This window comes from Protopterus annectens, chromosome 10.part0, assembly GCF_019279795.1.
Source record: "Protopterus annectens isolate FY-2018-M chromosome 10.part0, PAN1.0, whole genome shotgun sequence".
NCBI classification, from domain to species: Eukaryota; Metazoa; Chordata; order Ceratodontiformes; family Protopteridae; genus Protopterus; species Protopterus annectens.
The window spans coordinates 31757906-31777907 of NC_056744.1; the positions used below are offsets into that span (position 1 = coordinate 31757906).

At 40.2% G+C, this 20002-nt stretch overlaps 2 protein-coding genes across 2 annotated transcripts in view; one reads left to right on the plus strand and one right to left on the minus strand.

The window, feature by feature from the left end:
• The window catches only part of LOC122812924 (CMRF35-like molecule 7), an 89635-nt gene extending 85626 nt beyond the window's left edge, over positions 1–4009 (minus strand). Inside the window, exons 1-2 of the mRNA XM_044084982.1 lie at positions 3921–4009; positions 2159–2491 (exon numbers count right to left, since the gene is read on the minus strand). Coding sequence (XP_043940917.1) covers positions 2159–2491; positions 3921–3981 — 394 coding nt within the window. The 5' untranslated portion in view covers positions 3982–4009. The remainder of the gene's footprint in view (positions 1–2158; positions 2492–3920) is intronic.
• Positions 1–20002, plus strand: part of RAB37 (RAB37, member RAS oncogene family) — a 2500291-nt gene that overhangs the window by 218504 nt on the left and 2261785 nt on the right. The window lies entirely within an intron of this gene.

Sequence of the window (20002 nt, forward strand, 5' to 3'; positions counted from 1 at the left end):
TTAGCTGGGCATACTAAAAGCATCTCCACTATACTTGGACTCATATAATCTTATTCATGGTGATCCCTGTCTAATCTTTCCTCCTTTGAAAAAAACCCCACCTTTTTGGATCTACTCCACCTCTGCAAACCATCAAGGCCATGAATCATATTCAACCCACTTTTTCCCATTTGTTCTACATAGGATCAGGTTGTAACTGTTTCCACTTCCCTTAATTCAGTGCCACTATCCTACCTTTCTCTACAGTCATGCCTCACAGTTACAGGTCTTCTGTCACACAATCTATCCATCTTATTGGCGGATGTCATCATTTCCTCTTGCCTTCTTCCTGTCTTTCCCATATCTTCTTCACCATATCATCTTTTATTTTTAGGCACATTTGCCTGAACCACTGTAATCTGTTCTCTTTGACCTTCTCTGCAGCTGGAGCTACTTTGGTTTCTTCTGTGATGTCATCACATCTTCATCTGTCCCACAATTTGCATCTAAACACGTATCTCAGGCACTTCATCTCCTCAAGCTTTCTCACCTGTTCTGCCTTAACTGTCCAGGTTTCTGTGCCATATAGAAGTACCAGTCCCGCCACTGTTTTGTACAGCTTATATTTTAGCTTCTTTGGCATTCTTTTGTCATATACTACTCCTGGCATTCTGCCCCAGTTGACTGTAGCAATTCTGATTCTACCTTGTGACCCCCCCCTCATACCTCTCAACTGTATAGATTTTCACAGAATATCCAGATTTTCCTGCATATTTTTGTCCATTTTTCATAAAATTATGGTTTTCTGGCAAATTAGTGTTAAATAATTAAAGATTGAAGTCAGAAAATAATGACAGAAATTTGAGTTTCAGACTTCCTACCCTTCAGAAAATTCATGCTGATGCACAACCTGTTATTCTATCAACTTTCTAAGTTTGTAAGAGCAATATTTAAAATTTGTCCCTATTTTTGAGCCTTTATCCCACTTTTATTTATGGCTTTGTCCAGATTTCTTGCTCTAAGAGGTTGAGAGGTATCATTCAGACTTTCCCTTTACCTCAACCATTCCTGCCATTTTTTTCAAGTTGTTGCCCCATTTACTGCCATAACAGCTGTCTTGTCTGTTCTTGCTTTCATCACGTGTCCTCATTTTTACATTCCATTTCCTTGTCATTTTGCTCAAGTTGCTATTCAGAGTCTGCAATGCCACATCATCAGCATACAGCTCCATGAATACCCATAACAAAACCTTAATCTTGATTGGTACATAAACAGTACCTGCTGTTGTGATGGATATCTAACCCATTCAATTATAAATCTTTGGAACAGACTCCATCTGCATAGCAAACAAAGTAATACCTTTGGTACCTTTAAATTCAGACTCATAATTTGCTATCCACTCACCAAGTTCACCCCAAAGTATGTGGTGTAGCTCTTCATGATCAGGGTGGTAATATGTTGGAGTCCTGCTGACTTATCTTGCAAAATGTCTCAGTGGCCATCTAGACCATTAGTCTAGTAGTTTGTTGTGAATTGCAAACTTAACTAGGCAAAGTCAATAATATAAATTCACTCACAAAAGGAATGACAAGGGTTGATAGGGTCTATATTACAAGACTGAAACTTTAGTTAATCGAATAAAGATTGCTCTTGTAATATCGAAACCTAAAAATGTCGAACAGCTGATTTAACCCAGGGAAACACTTCCCTTGGCCGTTATGTGGATTATGCCCTGTTCTTCAATTTGGAGTGATCTCGGAGTTGGCATATTTAGTTGGGGGAGGGTGGGGGGCACAGCCCCCCCACATCGGGCCCCACTTGAATTGAGATTTAAAGTTTTTTTTTTTTCCATGCATCCAAGGGAAGTGTTTCTCTGGGTTAAAGCGGATGTCTGACATTTTCAGGTTTCAATATTACAAGATCGATCTTTAGCTATTTGATTAACTAAAGTTTTGATCTTGTAATATAGATGCAGGTTGATACCCTTGTGAAATTCACAAAGAATAACAGTTGTCTTTAATAACAGAGATTTACTTTACACTGCCAGCCCAAGAATAATTTAATAGGCTGTATGGGAATGCATGCTGTTAATCTGATCATAGCTATTAACTATTGACTTATAGAAATGGCGGTTGGCTGCCCTGTGTTAGAAACGTAATTAAGTGCTTTACAGACTTACCTTTAATTACTGTTAACTTAACCTGATGAACAGCATCTAGTCCTAGTATATCAATTCCGCACCAGTATGATCCATTATCATCTCCGCTGAGATCCACCACCGTTACGTAAAAAACCTGAATGGTTTGATTGTCCATGATTGATGTTCTGTCCTTCTGTACAATTGTTTCAGATCCGTTAGTCTGAACCACAACATAACATGTAAATCTGTTATCTCCTTTACACCAGTACTTATTAGCAGCCCTTGCATTCTTGTCATCATACTGACATGCTATGGTAATGGATTCTCCAAGACTAGCAATCAGATCACTTGGCCCATGTACGGCAGATGAAGCTGTAAAACATAACATAAGTAGATATTAGTATCATGTGCAGTTTATATAAAAAGACCTCAATCAATTTACAAAAGTTCTTATGCAGTTCTCAGGCTAAATACTTATTTTGTACAGTCTAGCTTGTGTCAGCTGTATCCTGCTGACTAAAGAATATTCATTGTTTATTAACTACAGAACTATGGACCATTTTATTTTGATCTATTGTGTTACTGCCTTTGTAATGTTACATGATACAAGTCTGACTGTATTACTTTTACATTTCTTAGTACTTTGAAGCTAAAAATGGGCCTTTGAGTTTAGTCTACCTACCTTAAGTAAAAATGTATAGAATATAATAGTTAACACTAAGTAATACATTAGGAAAAACGTAGGAATATAATAGTTTAGGAAAACTGCTAGAATATAACAGTTAACAGTAAGTTACACATTAAGAAAAATGTAGGGTATAACAGTTAACAGTAAGTAATAGATTAGGAGAAAAATTGAAACAAAAACGGCAGTAGCAGCTCAAGACTGAGAATTTTAAATGGTAGTTTAATTGTTCATCCTGGTGATGTGCTTCTTGCAGTTTCTTAACTTTTCAAATGACGTGTCAATGCTTATTCTGCAAAACTGGTGGTCTGTCCAGACTCTTTGCTCCTTATGGTAACATGAAATCAATGTTTCCGGACATATATCCAGCAGTCTTTAACATAATAATGCATGCAGTACAAACAGAAGTTCATATAAAATTGTATCTGAGTACAGTCGTGGAACTCCACACAAGTAAATTACAGGAATGCACAGGGAGAGCTAATCACACAATCTGCAGAAATGTGACCGGAGGCTCTTCAAACAACAAGTGGAATTCTTAAGTTTTGCTTATTCTAGCAAATGGATTTTTTTTATTTATTCTTCGGCAGATCATAACTCTACTAACATTCCTCACACACGTTTGACAGAATTGCTTTTTTTTCAGATTAAGTACACACAAAAATATGTAACTGTGAGCATTAGACTTTTCCCCTTGCAGTAGATTCATGACTTTTGTGATATTTTTAAAATCTTTTAAAGTGTTTGTCATCTTCTAATCTTCCCACATTCATGTTAATTCTCCTCAACAGGACTTTAACTTTTGTTTATAGAAAAAAATGTTCCTCTTTTGAGATCCCACTAATGTGACTGACATAATTTATTATATAAACAGAATCAATTTGATTTAGCTGATAATGACTTGGTTAGGATTTAAATTTTATTATGTATAGTGTAGACTACAGCTTGAAGGATAGGTTTTCATGAACAAGAACAGCTTTTATGAAAGTGGAGCAGAGATTTCTTTCAGATCAGTAAATACATCACCTTGCAAATGTTTCAGTTTGTAAATGCTGTTACAACTTACTATCTGAAATACACATCTTATAAAGTAAAATAAAAATATATTTTTGTTACCTGAGATGAATAGAATCTGAAGAACACATAACTTCCAGGTTTTGTTTAGTAAAGTCTTCATTGTATTAGAATGCAGTCTGCGTATTGCATTTGAGGTGGCTAACAGGAAGTGCTGTTTTATCTGTATTCTGCCACATTTCTTTATGGGCAGCATTAGAAATTCCTTCCTGTTTTTCATTAAAGAGAAGTTGCATTAAAAATGTTGAATGACGATGTTACAGCTAAAATTAAATTGGTACATACCAGAGAATCTGATTCCTCTAAATGTATACTGCATCATTAAAAGCAAGCAAGGCCAATGATTTGAATTCGGTGATGCTAATTTTTGGTTGAAAGGTAAAAACTGCATTTTATGTATTTATCTTGAACAGTCTATTGCATGAAGTATTCCCTTAATGTTATGCAGGGTTTTCACTCATCCCCAAGAGGGGCATGTAGAATATATTGTATAAGCATGTTTTTTCACAAGAGAATAGGTACACAACCATGGGATTCCAGCAACAAGTTCACCTTGGATTCATACGTATTCCGATACCACCTAGTCTCATGACCTTTCAAGCCTTGCCAGTTCTCTCCCTCAGGCTAAATCTCCTTTTGAGGAGAGCCATAGCAGTCAATCCTGGCGTACATTTGTGGATACCCATCCAGTAATCTAGGTTATGTTTAAAAGAAGATAGCTGCACTGCTTTACATGCAGGGGAAGGTTTTTTTTTCAGAGGTTTAGATGGTGCAGGGTTATAAGCTTGCCCCTTCACCATGATTTATTTATCTGTTGGTGAAGATTTTGGTCCCAGGTACTGGTAGTGGTAGAGATATTGGACATGTAGTGATACAGGGTGCACAAGACGATTGCATCTCTAATGCCACTGTAAGTGATGCAGAAATATCACCTCCAAAGTCTGAAAACAGTGAATACAAAGACTTTAGGTCTATAATTTTTTTGGTTTGGAACCTTTGAAGTCAGTCTAATTGTTTGGTGCATCCACTTTGGCATGTATCTCACTAATTGTATAACTGGCTTGATTAATGCCTATTATAAGCTAATGATTTCCTCTTTAGACCTTAGTGTCATTCCTTTGGCAAATAGCTGGGCTAAATAAAACTATTTCTTGACAACCATTATCCCATGATCAAAAGAGAAGGAGCTATCAATGTAAGTGTCTAGGTTTCTAACTACATTTTAGTTTGTCTCAGTGTTTTCTCTATAGTGTGATGAGGGGTGGTATCATAGCTGATGATACTACAATGTTTAGCATTCAGTTTGTGTCCGTTTTCCTTCTACTCTCCTTCCTGCTCTGTCTGCATGGATACAGTGATTATATTTTAGCTGTTATTCATTTTCAGCTGTCACTGTTGCTGTCGTAGGTTACCACCATTATATAATATCCTCCATTACCTTTCTGACTGAAGGTAGAATTTGCTTACAAAGCTTGTACCAGCGTATGTACAAATTTGCTCTCTTTTCTTCTTCAGCCTGAAAGTGGATCTTTGTTGTGTATAAACTTGTCCATTTTCAGCTGAATCCAAGGTGACCAACCATCCCATTTTTTTTTCCAGGAAAGACACAGTTTGGAAGTCTCTGTCCTGGAATTCCAAACATTGTCTTTGAGATGTGGAAATGTCCTGGTTTAATCTGGATGGTCCTGACGTGGGAGTTTGTGGCTCTCAGGGAACTCTGAAGACCTGACATGTAAAACTATTTTCTCAGTCCTTTCGCTTTGCATTTTCATTACTTTAGTGAGGCGTTCTGTTATTGGTACCAATTAAACAAATACTAAAACCTGGACATCCAATCAAGTGCATTTCCTTTCCTGTGAAGTAGGCGCATTGCTAGTCTATTGTCATCATGTTACCCAATCAGAAAAATCCATTCTTGGCAGTTAACCAGCAGAATTAGAGATGGAGAAACGTCATTGCATTACCCAATCAGAAAAATCCATCCTGAGCAATGAACCAGCAGAATTAGAGCGGGAGAAGTGTCACTAAGCAGGTTGCAGGTCCAAATGACCAATTGCTATATTACTGGCCTGCAAGGGTGTAGGGAGCTGGAGGGAGCTGATGTGAGAGGGAGTTCTGGGAATAAAAACAGTGGACAAACTGAGTACCTCATAATAGGATCATGCAGAATAAAGCTAAGAATGAAAAAGTGTACTTGTGGCAGAACTTGAGGAAAAACAGGGTTGAGTAAAAAAACTGGAATGCTTGAATGTTCCAGTATGGAGAGAAGGGAAGAGTGCAGGCTGCATTGCCTACCAGAGATGTTTTACCAGTGCAGACATATCTTGCACCTTCTCTCATGGTTAACATTTGAAACTACAAGTAATTCTCAGCAAAATATCTTACCAAAAAAAAAAGATGTCATATTCTGTGACATCCATAAAGTGCAACATAGCCACATAGAATGCTATCTAGCATTACTTTGTATACCACCTTACATTCTACATGTTTTAATGGGAGTTTATAGCTTCATAGTGCCCAGTCTGGATTAAACTGAAAAGAGCACAATTTGCTTGTTTTGTGGGCTCTGCTGATTAATTGCATTGTCAGATCAGTGTTTTGAGAAAGCATTTTCATACATTTGACAGCAATCAGAAATAATCACATAGTTCTTGCTTCCTTTTGGGGGACTCTACCCTGTTAATCTGATTGTTAAGGAAAGATTACCTTTCCAGAATCATTTTATGTTGGAAAATGTCTGGTTATTATGAGCTGTAATTTATCTGCAGTGACACTGTTATAATGAAAGTGCAGTATTAGTATAATGTGCATGCATATAATATTTTGCTATATACTGACGTGTTAACTGTTTAGCGCTTCAGAGTGCTGTGTAACTCATACACAGAGTAGCTGTCTGCTGTCCATGATAATGATCTTTCAGTCATTTGCTTTGAGTGTTTGTTGATTAAGGTGATCACTTTATCCCTAGTATTGCTGTAGTTTGACATTATATTCAAAGTAATGTGCTTGCCATCAAGCAGTGTTATAAAGGGGTGACATCTTGTAAGTGTTGATGTGTTTGCAGGTGTATAAGTTAGTATTCTAGGGGAATAGTAAACATTCAGGGAAAGCCTCTTATTTCTTCATAATATCCACATAGGAGGTTGTTTATTGTTCTTACATAATGATAATTGTGTTATTTTTATTGGTCTGTTAAAGTGTGGTTTATTTTTAGGCTCTTAGCTGTTTAATTATATTTTTAATTAGAAGAGTAGTCCCTTTTCATGTTTTGTGTGCACTTTTGCAATGTTCTTCCTTTTAGAAATTGCAGCATCTTCGATTTTTTTATTCACAACAACTAAGTTGAGAGAGAGAGAGAGAATAGAAAACTAAGATTAACAAGTTGTTGTTGCTAACAAACTGGAGAAGTACTGATTCATAATGCTTCCTCTAAATCTCACACCCACCTCCTTATGAAACAAACACAGCACCATTGTTTCTTCAGGTTATTCTCTTGAACTGTGGAGGTTTTAAACAGTAACAGCCATCACCAGTCTACAAAGCCAAACACATACACATACCCTATACTTCGGCATTCTATAGTGCAATGAGATTTATATTTTGCTGACTTTAAAATCATTCCATTCTTTAAATGGTTGTCTTATATTCTGCAATTAGAACAGGGACATGATGCTATATTTTATTGTAAAAACATATGCTTTAACAACCCACTCAAGTTTTCAGACACTATTGCAATATTACCAGCTTATCATTTTTTAATGTAACATAGGAAATTTATTCTTCAAGGGCAACCGACACTTTATTTGTAGATGAAACAATTAAATATAAAGTTGTTTGCTAGCAACAACCTTTTCTTTAGTTACAGATCCCTTTAATGTGGATAGGGTTGCCACCTTTTCAAATGCCCAAAGTGGGACATTTTTGGTACAAACATCAGATTTTGTAGGGGAAACATACCCACGGCCAGTACCAAGGACAGAACTTCACTTTTTTGCCTAAATAAAAGCTTATTATTTTAGCTGCTCATTCTATTTCTTATAACATTTAGATGTTTCAGATACAGAATAACTGTTTTATGCAACTATTACATAAATGATTTTGTCCTAAAATCTCAGGACATTTGCCATTTTTTCAATTTTTTTGCAGGAAAAAACTACTCAAAGAAGGACTGTCCCTCACAAAGTGGGACAGGTGGTAACTCTAAATGTGGAATTATTTAGATGCATTTTACTTCTGCAGAGATTGTGCATATTTACTGACTGACACAAGTTTGAGTAGACTTTTATGATGGAAATGTTCTGAATTGGGCAGTTTTCTCATTATTGGTTCATACATTTTGTTTGACTACTTATTGGAAAAATGTTCAAAACAATAAATTTAAAACATGCTCACGGGAGATACCAGAACCGCTGCTCAGCTCACAACCTCTTTGACAGACTTGCATGGGCATGACTGGCAAAACATAACTCTGTTGGAGTTTGTATTATATGTTATTGTGTCAGTAAAATCCTTTTCTTTGTAAGGAGTCACTTAATGAGAGTCTTTTAAGAAGTTCACTTTTTGCTAAATAGAAAGATTTTACTTACCTTTTTTTTAATAAGACCCGGTGTAGAACAGAAAGATAAGAAGAGTTCCCAGCTGACACATGAGAGGATCAGCCAGGGATTTGTTTCGTATCAGTCAGACTTAAGCTTAATAGCTTATTAGATTAGGAGGTATTAAAAAACAAACAAAAAAACTTTGGATTCTTTGGAACTTAAAAAAATTGCTATTCTGTAACTTATCAGAGATAATTAGTGATATTTGACATGATAAATGCAAGTTACATAACTACCGTATGAATTCAGTGTTGCAAGGCATGTTCCACATTTAGGAAGCATGGGTTAGTGCGGGGCTGTAGGCCTGTTTATAGGCTGCAGCTTAAGTGCCCCGGTTTATTTCCTGCAACAAATTGGTCACCTTGGCTGAATCAGTCTCTAGACTTACTGTTACCTTAAATAACACATTCTGAATGGTTTGGGGTAGCTTATGCGTGATTTTTATACGACGTTATCCCTTTACCCTTTTTCCACACCATTCAAGAGCTTCCCCTTCCTTGCTATACTGAAAGGAGGAAAAAGTTACTTTGGGATCTGTTTATCTGAGTCTGCATCTACACCGTTATTGTTATCCTTTCAACTCCTCCTCCATTTCCACTGTCAGTGGCTAGGAGTTGCTTGTAAACATATATAAAATAAAATAACAATGACAATTTCAGCACACCAGAAACAGTTTCTGGATTAGTAGAGCTGTTTTTTTTAATTTTAATACATGTTTTGAATTTCTAATTTCTGGAACATATTTGGCAGTATGTTTTGTGGTGTGTGTGTGTGTGTGTGTGTGTGTGTGTGTGTGTGTGTGTGTGTGTGTGTGTGTGTGTGTGTGTGTGTGTGTGTGTGTGTGTGTATATCTATATGGAAACAGAACCTGTCATCCACGAGTTTATTTATTGACAAATAAAAAAGCAGGTTCAGCTGAAAATTACCAGCTTTTTCACTATCGAATCATAGAACAGTGAGGATTTGGGAGATTGCCTGTTCTTCATCGTTGTGGAATCTCAGAGTTTTTATATATAATTAGCAGGATGTGTGGGGATGTAGCCCCCTCCCACCTGGGGTTGCAGGGCAGCAAGCCTCACTTTCGATCATTTGTGGATCAGTGGGTTTGTATATGGACCATTAGCTGTGCATCGATATTTAGTGGGGTCAATGTAAGGTTATGTTCCCATATAGAGAGAGGTACATGGTTGTGAGTGGTACTGCCAACTGCTTATTTATCAGTGGGTTGTAAAGCTATCAAAATCTCATTGAAGGGATGTGTGCATTAGCTGACTTATCTTTTGTTGACGGTAGCACGTTACTGGAGAATTCCCTTTTATATCAGTTAAGCAATCATGTAGTTAACATATATAAACAAAAGGCTGTGAAAACAAGTTCCTGTGATAGCAGAAACAGTGGACTGTGCTCTCATTGCAGAGCATGCTTTGTGTAGGAACAGTACACTGTTGCCTTTAGTTTGCAGGTTTTGATCAATCATGCGTTAAATGTACAATGTTGTTGTTGGAGCTGTTCTATGTAACTTGATGCTGAGTACCACATACTTACTTGATAAGTATTTAGAGTTTGCATTTAATGCTTTTACCAGTGTCTGTATCTTTAATGTCTTAGTTTTGTCAACCTCTGCTGTTCTGATGCACTATGATCTACAGTGTGCATGTCAATATACTTCTCTAATGGTGAATATTTATGTAACCATATCTATTTGTAGAGCATTAAAATAACTAAGAATATGAATCTTTACAAAATGGCAAAGTTTAGTATACAAAAACAGAAAAATGCAGGTTACCCCAAGCAAAAGAGTCTTTAAGTACATTTAACTCAGGAGGGAATTTAATAAAGCCTACACAGACTTTTTTCTGTGTAGGCATGGTGGCACGGTGTTTAAACAAAAGTAAGCAGATGTCCGATCCAGTAAATAGAGCTGAGCATGAGCCCGCCATCACGGAAGTATCCATGGCATGCAAGTCACCTCATAAGCAGGTGAACTGCATGCAAATGAGGGAGGTAGAGCGATCCAGCAAGCAGAGAGGCAGGCCTGCAGACCCTGTGTTGGTGTCCATAGTGTATACAGAAAATTTCTGTGTACAAGATTTTGGACAGACAACAGGGGGTGTAAAAGTGCAGTTAGAAGGACAGAAATAGCATAGCAGACACAGATATGTGCAAAACTATCCTCCGTGGGTCAAAAACCATATGGAAATTAATTTAAAATAGTCTTATTTTTTTAATAGTCTGGGTATGTTTGTGCGGTGCACCGCAGTGCTCAAAGATGCTGTTATGAAAAAAAAATAAAAAGTGTAAAAAAATATGCTATTATACAACAGTAATGTGTTATAGGACCCTGTGTGGAGTACCTACAATGGTGGGATGGTGCATGTTGATAACGAGGCAGGACCTGGAATCATATAGTTTCCAGGTTGTGTGTACGGATCTCTGTGCAAATGAGCTGGGGTTAATGAATAGCACAAATGGATACCTGTGTCCGCAGATCCCATCCGTGTAGGCAAAGAACCATGTTGTTTTCCACAGAAGAGGTAGCCGACATCAAGGGGGGTGTGTGTCAGAGGACTTGTAAGCTAATTGGAGCTCAGCAGCACCCATTTGTATGGTGTGGTGCTCTAAGCAGGGGGTGTGTGTACAGTGTCTGCTAAGTTTGTGTACCTCTGGAGCACGTGTTTTATCGTGTTTGCATGGCATGTCCCCTTGCTGAGTGTGACCTTGCATGGGGGTGTATGCAGTGACTGCTGAGCATTGTTTACTTTTGCAGCACATGTTTGCGTGGCACACCGCAGTGCTCATCAAGGAAGGGTGTCAAAAAAAAAACATTGGCTATGAAAGCCAATCATATATTAATTACTGATGACCTCTTTTTCACTTAAACCTGGGCCATTAAAACCCCTTAATGATGTACCTGGCAGGTGGAATGCATCACAGGTAGCCAATCACACAGGCTGCACCCACAGCAATGTACTATAAAGGTTGCATATACCCTACAGTCTGATTTCTCCCCCATACTCTGCACCAGTGGAGTACAGACTTGGGATTTTTCACTGAATGAATGCTAGCGGCTGTTGCAGGTCTGCTACATCTGTATGTGGAAGACGCTGAGGTCATTGCTGCAGCTGCTGACACTAGGCCTAGGCTGAGAATGAGAAGAGTTTTCAGGCCCAGAGTAACCTTCCCTGAGCTACATGAGCTGGAGATTGTAGAGTTCCTCAGGGTGGACAGGGACATACTACAAGAACTCACTGAGGTCTGCAACCCTCAACTCAGACTCGGAACCAACAGAGGGGAACCCATCCCAGGGGAAACAAAGGTATGTAGGTGTGCCCAGCATGGCCTGGTCTTGGCCAAGGGACAATGCATAGCAGATGCACTGACAACCTAAGACCATAGGGACTGACACCTTAGTCCAACTCGCATACATATAGTAAAAAGGATGCCAGCCAGCCCACACAACCTGTACCTAACCATGTGTTGGCTGTGTACTCCATGCATCTGACAGAGTCTGCTCCGAACTACAGGTCTGTCAACAGCTGCAGTCGCAAGGTAAGTCACTCACCTATGCACCACTTGTAAGGGGTACTAGAATATGGTAGCATATATATAGACCTGCCACATGTATGCAAGGGAATATAGTGGGCTACTGGACTACTTGGAGAGATCTAAAAGCCACTTGCAACAACAGATACTCTGTCCAATAGTATGTGCTCCATAATATTCACTAGGCCACATGGCTGGAAAATTCATACTTTATTCAAGGGAGATGGCAAACTGTAGGGTTACATGGCAGTCGCACAACTGTCTATGCCAGCAGAGCATGGGCAGGTCATCCCTCACTCCCAACACATCAGTGTCCCCAGACATCTGCTGTGACAGTACATCTGCAATGATATATCAGCAGACCAGCCAATTCCAGGGCTTTGACATACAACCTGGCCACACACTTTATGTCTCACGTTATGCAGGGGTGACAATGTATGTCTCTATGCTGTTGATTGTGTGAGGAATGACACCTTTCTGTCTGGCAGCTGGTGCGGCTCCCTGGGCTAGGGACAGTGGCATGGGTGATGGTGTTGATGGTTTGAATCTAGGGAGGGTTGGAGGGTTATATAGTTTGGCAGTGAATTCCAAGTTTTGCCAATGAAGTTGGCAAACAGGGATTCACTAGCTGAGTTGTTAGCTTTGTAGGTTTGGACCAATAGTTTGTTGAATGACGTGTATGGTTTTATAATATTTTTAAGTGAAGGGATATCTTCAGGTTAGTATAGAATTTTGTGTGCTATTAAGAGTTAATTGAATTGAATTAAACTGGGCAGTTCTAGCCACCCAAGTTGATTAAGGTTCTGGTAGTGATAAGCCAGTGGCAAGCCTGGCAATATGGTTGTAGCCTTGGGAGAGCTTGCTCTGTTCACATTTATTAAGGTTAAAGAGTATAGGAGAGGCATATATAAGAGTAGAGAGTAGGTGCGACAATTGCAGTTCTAGCTAATGGGGTTACAAATGGCTTGTTTCTGTAAAGAGATCCAAGCTTCTTATTGATGGTTTGTATGGTTTTGTTGACATGTAGGACAAATTTAAGATTATTATCTATAATTACCCCTAGAAGCTTAGTATGGGTGTCTGGGGAGATACAGGTACCATTGTTAAATGTAACAGAGAAGGAAATGGGGTGGATCTAATAGTGGGGACATTTATACATCCCCATATATATATATATATATATATATATATATATATATATATATATATATATATATAAATAATATGTATATAGTCTAAATATGTATATAGTCTAAATCTTTATATAGATATGTGGGGATGTATGAATGTCCCCATATTCCCTTGGAATGCTGAGGTTATCTGCACACACATATCACAACATTTGTCCAAAGGAACCAGACCAGGCCACAACAGTACAAAACCCAATCATCCACTGACTCCTATGCCTGCATGTCTGCAGAATGTCACCATGCAGACAGACACAGGTGAGCAGGTGGTATAATGTCTAATGGTTTCAACTGATGCCTTGGACAGGCCATATTGTCCCTGGCCACATGTTTGCCTGTCTAGTTGCAAACAGCCAGATATGGTCATACTGATAACTGTATACACATACCAAGGATATTAACAGGTATCCCACTCATAGGACACTGGATACAATAGCAGTACCAAGCAATATCACTCTGCAGGCCACACATGCTGTCTAACACAAACCTACTTTGGTACTCCACAAGTACTGTGGCTGCAATCACATATACAACAGATGTAACCTGTGGCATGTACAATAAGTACTGCGAGCTACAGTGTGTAGTAGTAGATAGGTAGGGGCTGTACTCTCACATCAGCCAACTGTGTGTGTTTGTGTTTGAGTGCCTCTGTGTAAATATATCCCCTTGCAGAACTATGTACATGCCCATATGGGCTGTCCCTATGCAATGGTTATGCATTTTATGGCCCTGTAACTAGCTGCTGGCCCTCCTCTACATAATCATAACTGATGTCCGCCACCTGTCTGACTTGGACACAGGATATTTGTAGATATGTCAGCTCCATCAACACATCTTGTATATTTGTCAGTTCAGAAAACCCAGGTGACACATATCAAGGGTAACAGACCTTATCACAAAGTATGAATGCTTGATTATGCTGACTGCCCCCATTGCTCCTGATAGACTGTTCTACACATATGCACCTAGGGAACCATGCACATATACTCCCATACCTTTCTGATGTCATATTTATGCTCTGCTGTCATATTTTTGCTCTGCTACCTTGTCATCCTGTGCCACTGTATTGATGCCATGTGTTCATGGTTTATCTCCTCAGATCCCTGCAACAGAAACATACACAGGTCCATGACACACATTTTTTCTGTAACCCTCCCACCAGTACAATATCATTCAACATAAGATACACAAAAATTTGATGGGCAGGCATGACACATGCCAGCATACAGTGCCAGCTGTGGCCCACAACAAGTGGCATGGCAAAGCAATACTCCACTATACAATTATATGTCAAGTAATATAGTCACCCTGTGCATCAGACACGTAGATGGAGTTCCCTGCATCAATGGCAAAGATGACAGGGATGTGGCACGGGTATCATCACATGAACAGGGTATCATGTGGGGGGTGCTAGAGGCCTAGGCTTTTCTAAACAGTTGACAGCATATGTGTGAGTCAGGAAGGGGTGCGAGTTAGATGGGCTATGGAGAGGTGCACTGTGTGTCTGCAGGTGACCTGCATGTGACAGTGATGTTTGAGTGTGTACATGTACACAGTCAAGCCCAGTGCTAGTCTTACACATATGTATGTTGGACAGCTGTGGACTGTAAATGGTAGAGTGGACAGTTCACTGTCTCCAGCCATGAACATGGGAACTGGCTCTGCCAGGAGTAGCACTGGCACCACCATGTCCAAGGTCAGATGCAGTGCTAGTACCTGATGGTGACTGCTGTTGCTGGAGCTGTGTCCCCCTTGGGACTACCCAGGACCACATGCCCATGGCCTGCCACATCATGGTGTAGACAGCACATTTCCCTCTGTAGCACAAGAGGTACTTCCACTATGGTAGCATGACTGTGCATGGCCATGTGGACTATCAGCAGATGGTGTTGCTGAGCTATGTCCATGTTTCTGACACTGAACTCCAACCAGATGTTCCAGCACGGACAATGTGCGGTCCAAGACAGACACTGTCTCAGCCCAGCATCTGTCCACTGCATCAGTGAACCACTCCAGGGTGTCCCCAGTGCTGTGGAGGCAGTCATGGATGTGAGACTTTGCTACATCCATAACCCTAACCATATATCTGGTGTTCCATTCAGAATGTGCCTGTGCCTACATGACAGCCAGAAACATGCGCCAAGTGACCTGTGATGTGACAAGCACAACAGGTGGTAGACATCAGTCTTCCTAAGAGCACCCATGTCAATCTGCCTGTGTGGGACCTCACCAGCTCTCTGGCTATGGCCAGTGTTTGCACTCAGTGAAGCCATAGTTGCCACACTGTCCTGTTCAGTGTTGCCACCCTCTCTCCAATATCTGTGGCCTCTGGGGTCTGGGTATGTGTGGGCATACTGACTGTGTGGTGACAATGGGGGCAGAAGAGGGGTGTAAACCTCTGGTACAGATTCAGCTCCTGACAACTCCACCTGTGCCTCACTATGGCCACTATCATCATCAGAGTCCGATGAGACACTGACAGGTTGTGAAAGGAACAGGCTCCAACCCTCCCTGTTCACCTGTGAGAAGCATGACAAAAGCAGTACATTACCACCTGCACTATTATGAATGGTAATCCACACAGACTCATACAGATGTGGATCCATAACTGCATTACATGTCCTACATCTTCTTATCTCTGATTCCATGAACAACACACACACCCACAACAACATACACAGAGTGGTCAAGGCCTTTATAACATGCACTTCAGCTACATCCAGTTAACATTGCCAGTACACTATACCTGTAAGGCATGCAATATGACACCATATGTGATAGAACTACACATAAAACCCAGTACACATATCTTGAGAATGATATGCCAGTACTAGTGTCACTGCCTCAGGTATGTACCATCTCCCTCTTCTGTTTGAGCAGCATCTTGGAGTAATTGCCTAATAGATACCAGGCTGCATAGTCATTCATTACTATAATTGCAAACATGTTAATGTTTGTTCAAATACACACTTGTGATTACCCAGTCTATGAAATGTAGTTAACTGTTCCAGAATGGAACATACAAATATTCTACTCTGGCTAAACACAGCATTTGTACATAGAGCAATATGGCAGCCCTTAACTTTCATAGGGTATATATGATCCATAAGACAACTGTATCATACTTACCAGGTACAGGACCACAGACCTGAGCCATACCTGACAGACCTATGAAAAGGTGAGGGAGAGGTATTGTCAGCATCACCAAATGCTGCAGCACTACAAGGTAATATGTGCATATATCTACATGTGCAGTAGCTATTGTGATTCTAACTGTATTGCTGACATTCTGAGTATGTGTGCATAACTGAGCTTAAACCCCAACTCCCCCCAATACAGTTAGACCTGACACCCATGTATAGGTATGTACAGCCTGGCACAATGACTGATACAGTATTACACTGGTGAACACAGTAACCTTACCTGGACGCTCCTCTGATGTGGTCACTGTGGCAGCCATCTCCACAATGTACAGTCTGATGGATGCCTGGGACCTGTCCTGTGTTCCTAGGTTCACAAGGAATTCATCTGTGGCCGAGAGTGGTTGTTCAGTTGCAGGTCCTCCACCAGTGGCAGCACAATCCCTGGCAACATCAGCTGCCCTTCATAGTGCAGCATTCACCATGTCTGTGGCCCGGTGTCAGACCTGCTCATAGATCTTGTCCTGCTGGCCAATCTGATTGACATCTCGCAAAAGATCTGCCCACAGTGCTGCCCGCTGATTACGATTGTGCCTCCCCCTGGACAGCAAGATCTGATGGTGCTGTCTCAGTCCATCGAGTATTATGTCATTTTCCACATTTGAGAAGGGGGCATGTCTTCTGTGGTACATGGTTCCTGAAAGACCACAAAAGGGGAACACATTACAGGATTAGATACATGGATGTCAACTATGTACAGATCCAGCATACGTATAATAGGCTGCACTATCCACTGCTCTCTCATACATCATACCCCACAGTATGGCAACACATTACATGTGTGGATACCACCAAGATAGTAGAAATACTGGGGTATGTCTTTGTGTGCAGTGACAAATTTTGCTGTATGTTCTTTCACCCATCGCTGCAGTCTACTGGGGTGTGTCTCCTATGGGTAAACTCCCACTAATATGTCATACAGCCACTGCCAGACAAGTAGCAGTGTGCTATGACAACCACTATATGGGTGCAGTCCAGCAACACCAGTGTGTGCCACAATGACAGAAAACAATGCAAACCTGCTGTAGTACATGTTCCCTGTAGGCATCGTACCCCTCAACTATACAAATTTTTGCAGAATGTCAAGATGTTTGACTCATAGTTTTGGTCATTGTCACACAAACTTGTGGATTTCTGACAAATGGTTGGCCAATCATTGATGTCTGATGTCAGAAAATAAAGACAGACATCTGAGTTTCACACGTAATACCCTTCATAACACAGTTATGCTACTGTAATATGTATTATTCTGTTCACATTCTTACTTTGTATGGGCAATATTTACACACTGTCACTGGGTTTGAACCTCTGTCCCCCCATTAATTATGGCTTTGTCCTAATATCTTGCTGCAAGAGGTTGACATATATCTTAGATATAGCTCTCAACCAAACAGGGGCAAATGTCAGCAGAGACAGGGACTTAGCCAAAGTACATCAGGGACATTCAGGGACACTTTTACAATGTTAGAACTATTTATGTGAGCCATTGACAGAATGAGAGGGGGTGAATTACCATACATTGCTTGACGTTACGGGAGTGTGTCACTATGTATTACATGTAATCCACTAGCTTTCCTACAATAGACAACCGTTGTTAGAGGGATTAACAGGAATAGAGCTAAGATGTGATTGAAATCAGGGACAGTTGAGAGGCATGCCTGTAGGTGTAGGACAGCAGAGTATCAATGACATGTCATTACCATAGATCTAAGACAGGCTTACTGCTGTAATCCCTGTTCCCCATAGCTCCATCCTCCCATCTGCATCCTGTTATATGGAAAGATGTATTACATACCTGGTGAAGTGTCTTACTCCTTTGTTTTTGGAAATCTTTTGGAAATATGCTCTCTGTGTGAATAAAGTCTTATGTTCCCCATAACCAGTTGCTTGCCTTTTTAAGGTACTGCTCATTAGCACGTTTTTGCCTCTGCACCAGTCTGTGGCTCAGAATTACTAACTGCAGGCAAAACAGCTGAATTTCACTCTCATTAGCCATTGATATGCTACCACAGTGCAGTATATAAGGCTTTCATATAGACTTTCACCCCTTTCTTAGTTCTTGAGATGGACATTACTGAGGTGTGCAGATTACAGCATCATAGAGGGTAGGTACAAAAACTGTCCACTGTAGAGATTTATGAATTATGTCCACAGTTTTGCCTCATATGTGTAGTCAGTGTTCCATGACACTGCGGTCATATGGCAGTTCACTGGCAATCATTGTGGGTTGAGGTCAGTAAGGTAAAAGACACGTGAGTATCTCACTTCATACCCATCAGAATATGCATGCCAGTGCAATAGTTGTTATTCTATTAACTTACTATCTTTGTAGGAGAAAACTGTTAAACATGTCCATATCTCTGGGCCTCCCCCAACCACTAAATATGGCTGGTATTTGACTTGCAAAACTGGGTAGCAGTTAATTAATTAGCAACAACCTGTGAGGATTAAGGTTGCATGCCTCAGTCATTACCTGCTGTCTTCACAATAATGTAATTGAAGTGCAACACAACACTGGATTTTAACCCAAGACTGTGTGTGGCAAAATGTACTGCATGCAAGGCATTTAACAGACTGAGCTACTGAGTCAGTGCTGCAGCATGTGTATTTGCAAGATATATGTGCAGACATGCAGCTACAACACACATTATCTGCATCCATTAGTATGTGTATGGTTTTCAATAGCTGCATTTCTACACCAGGGTCCCAGTTGAACATATGTACTTTGCCACTGATGACTTAGCATGTGTGTTTAAACATGTTGCTGATAAAAGGACACATTTACCTGCCATCACTGGCCTCACTTACTTCCATTCTTATCTCTTTGGCTGTCTACTGGTGTATTATTGCAACAGAGTCCAAGATACACTCCCATTTTTCCCATTAGGTTTAATTTCAGTTTGTGGTGTGCGGAGCGGTGCACAGCCCTGTTAAGACACATCTAATGACTCTAAGTGGCAATCACTATGTTATGATGAAAACACCTGTTTTAATTAGAATTTACATGGAGTGGTGGGTTAATGCAGTGTGCTGTAGGTGAGAGAGGCCAAAGTTCTAAACATGGCAGAGGTGTTTCTTTTGTACATTTGTCTAGCAATTTAATAAGCACATTTAATAATTAAAGCTCATTTAAGATTAGCTAAGTGAAGTGCTGCGGCATGCCACACTACGCTGCTCCACGCAAATCCAACAAATTCATGCTGAAAAATATAAAGAAAATAAAAAGAGGGTGATAGAACACTGGTAAAATGGGGGCAAGCAGGTGCGGAAAACATAGTGAAAGGCAGCTAGGGATGTTCAGGAAGGGTGTAGGAAAGAACCATTGCTAGCCATATCTTGTGCAGCAACAGTTGTGCATTTTGACAGATTTTGTATATGAATTTGGACTCTCAAAACCCAGAGAGAGGGGTAGAGGAACTGTGTTGTCAAGCCAATTAGACCATATTAGTGGTGTCCAGTAGACGTGTGTGAAATGGAGAGATATGAATGGGACAGTATTTTTTTTTTTGGGGACAGGTGTCCATTTTTTTTTAAGGTGAGAGTGGAATTCAGGGGAAGGGACATAGGTACATGTGGGGAGGTAAGTTGGTTAGGAG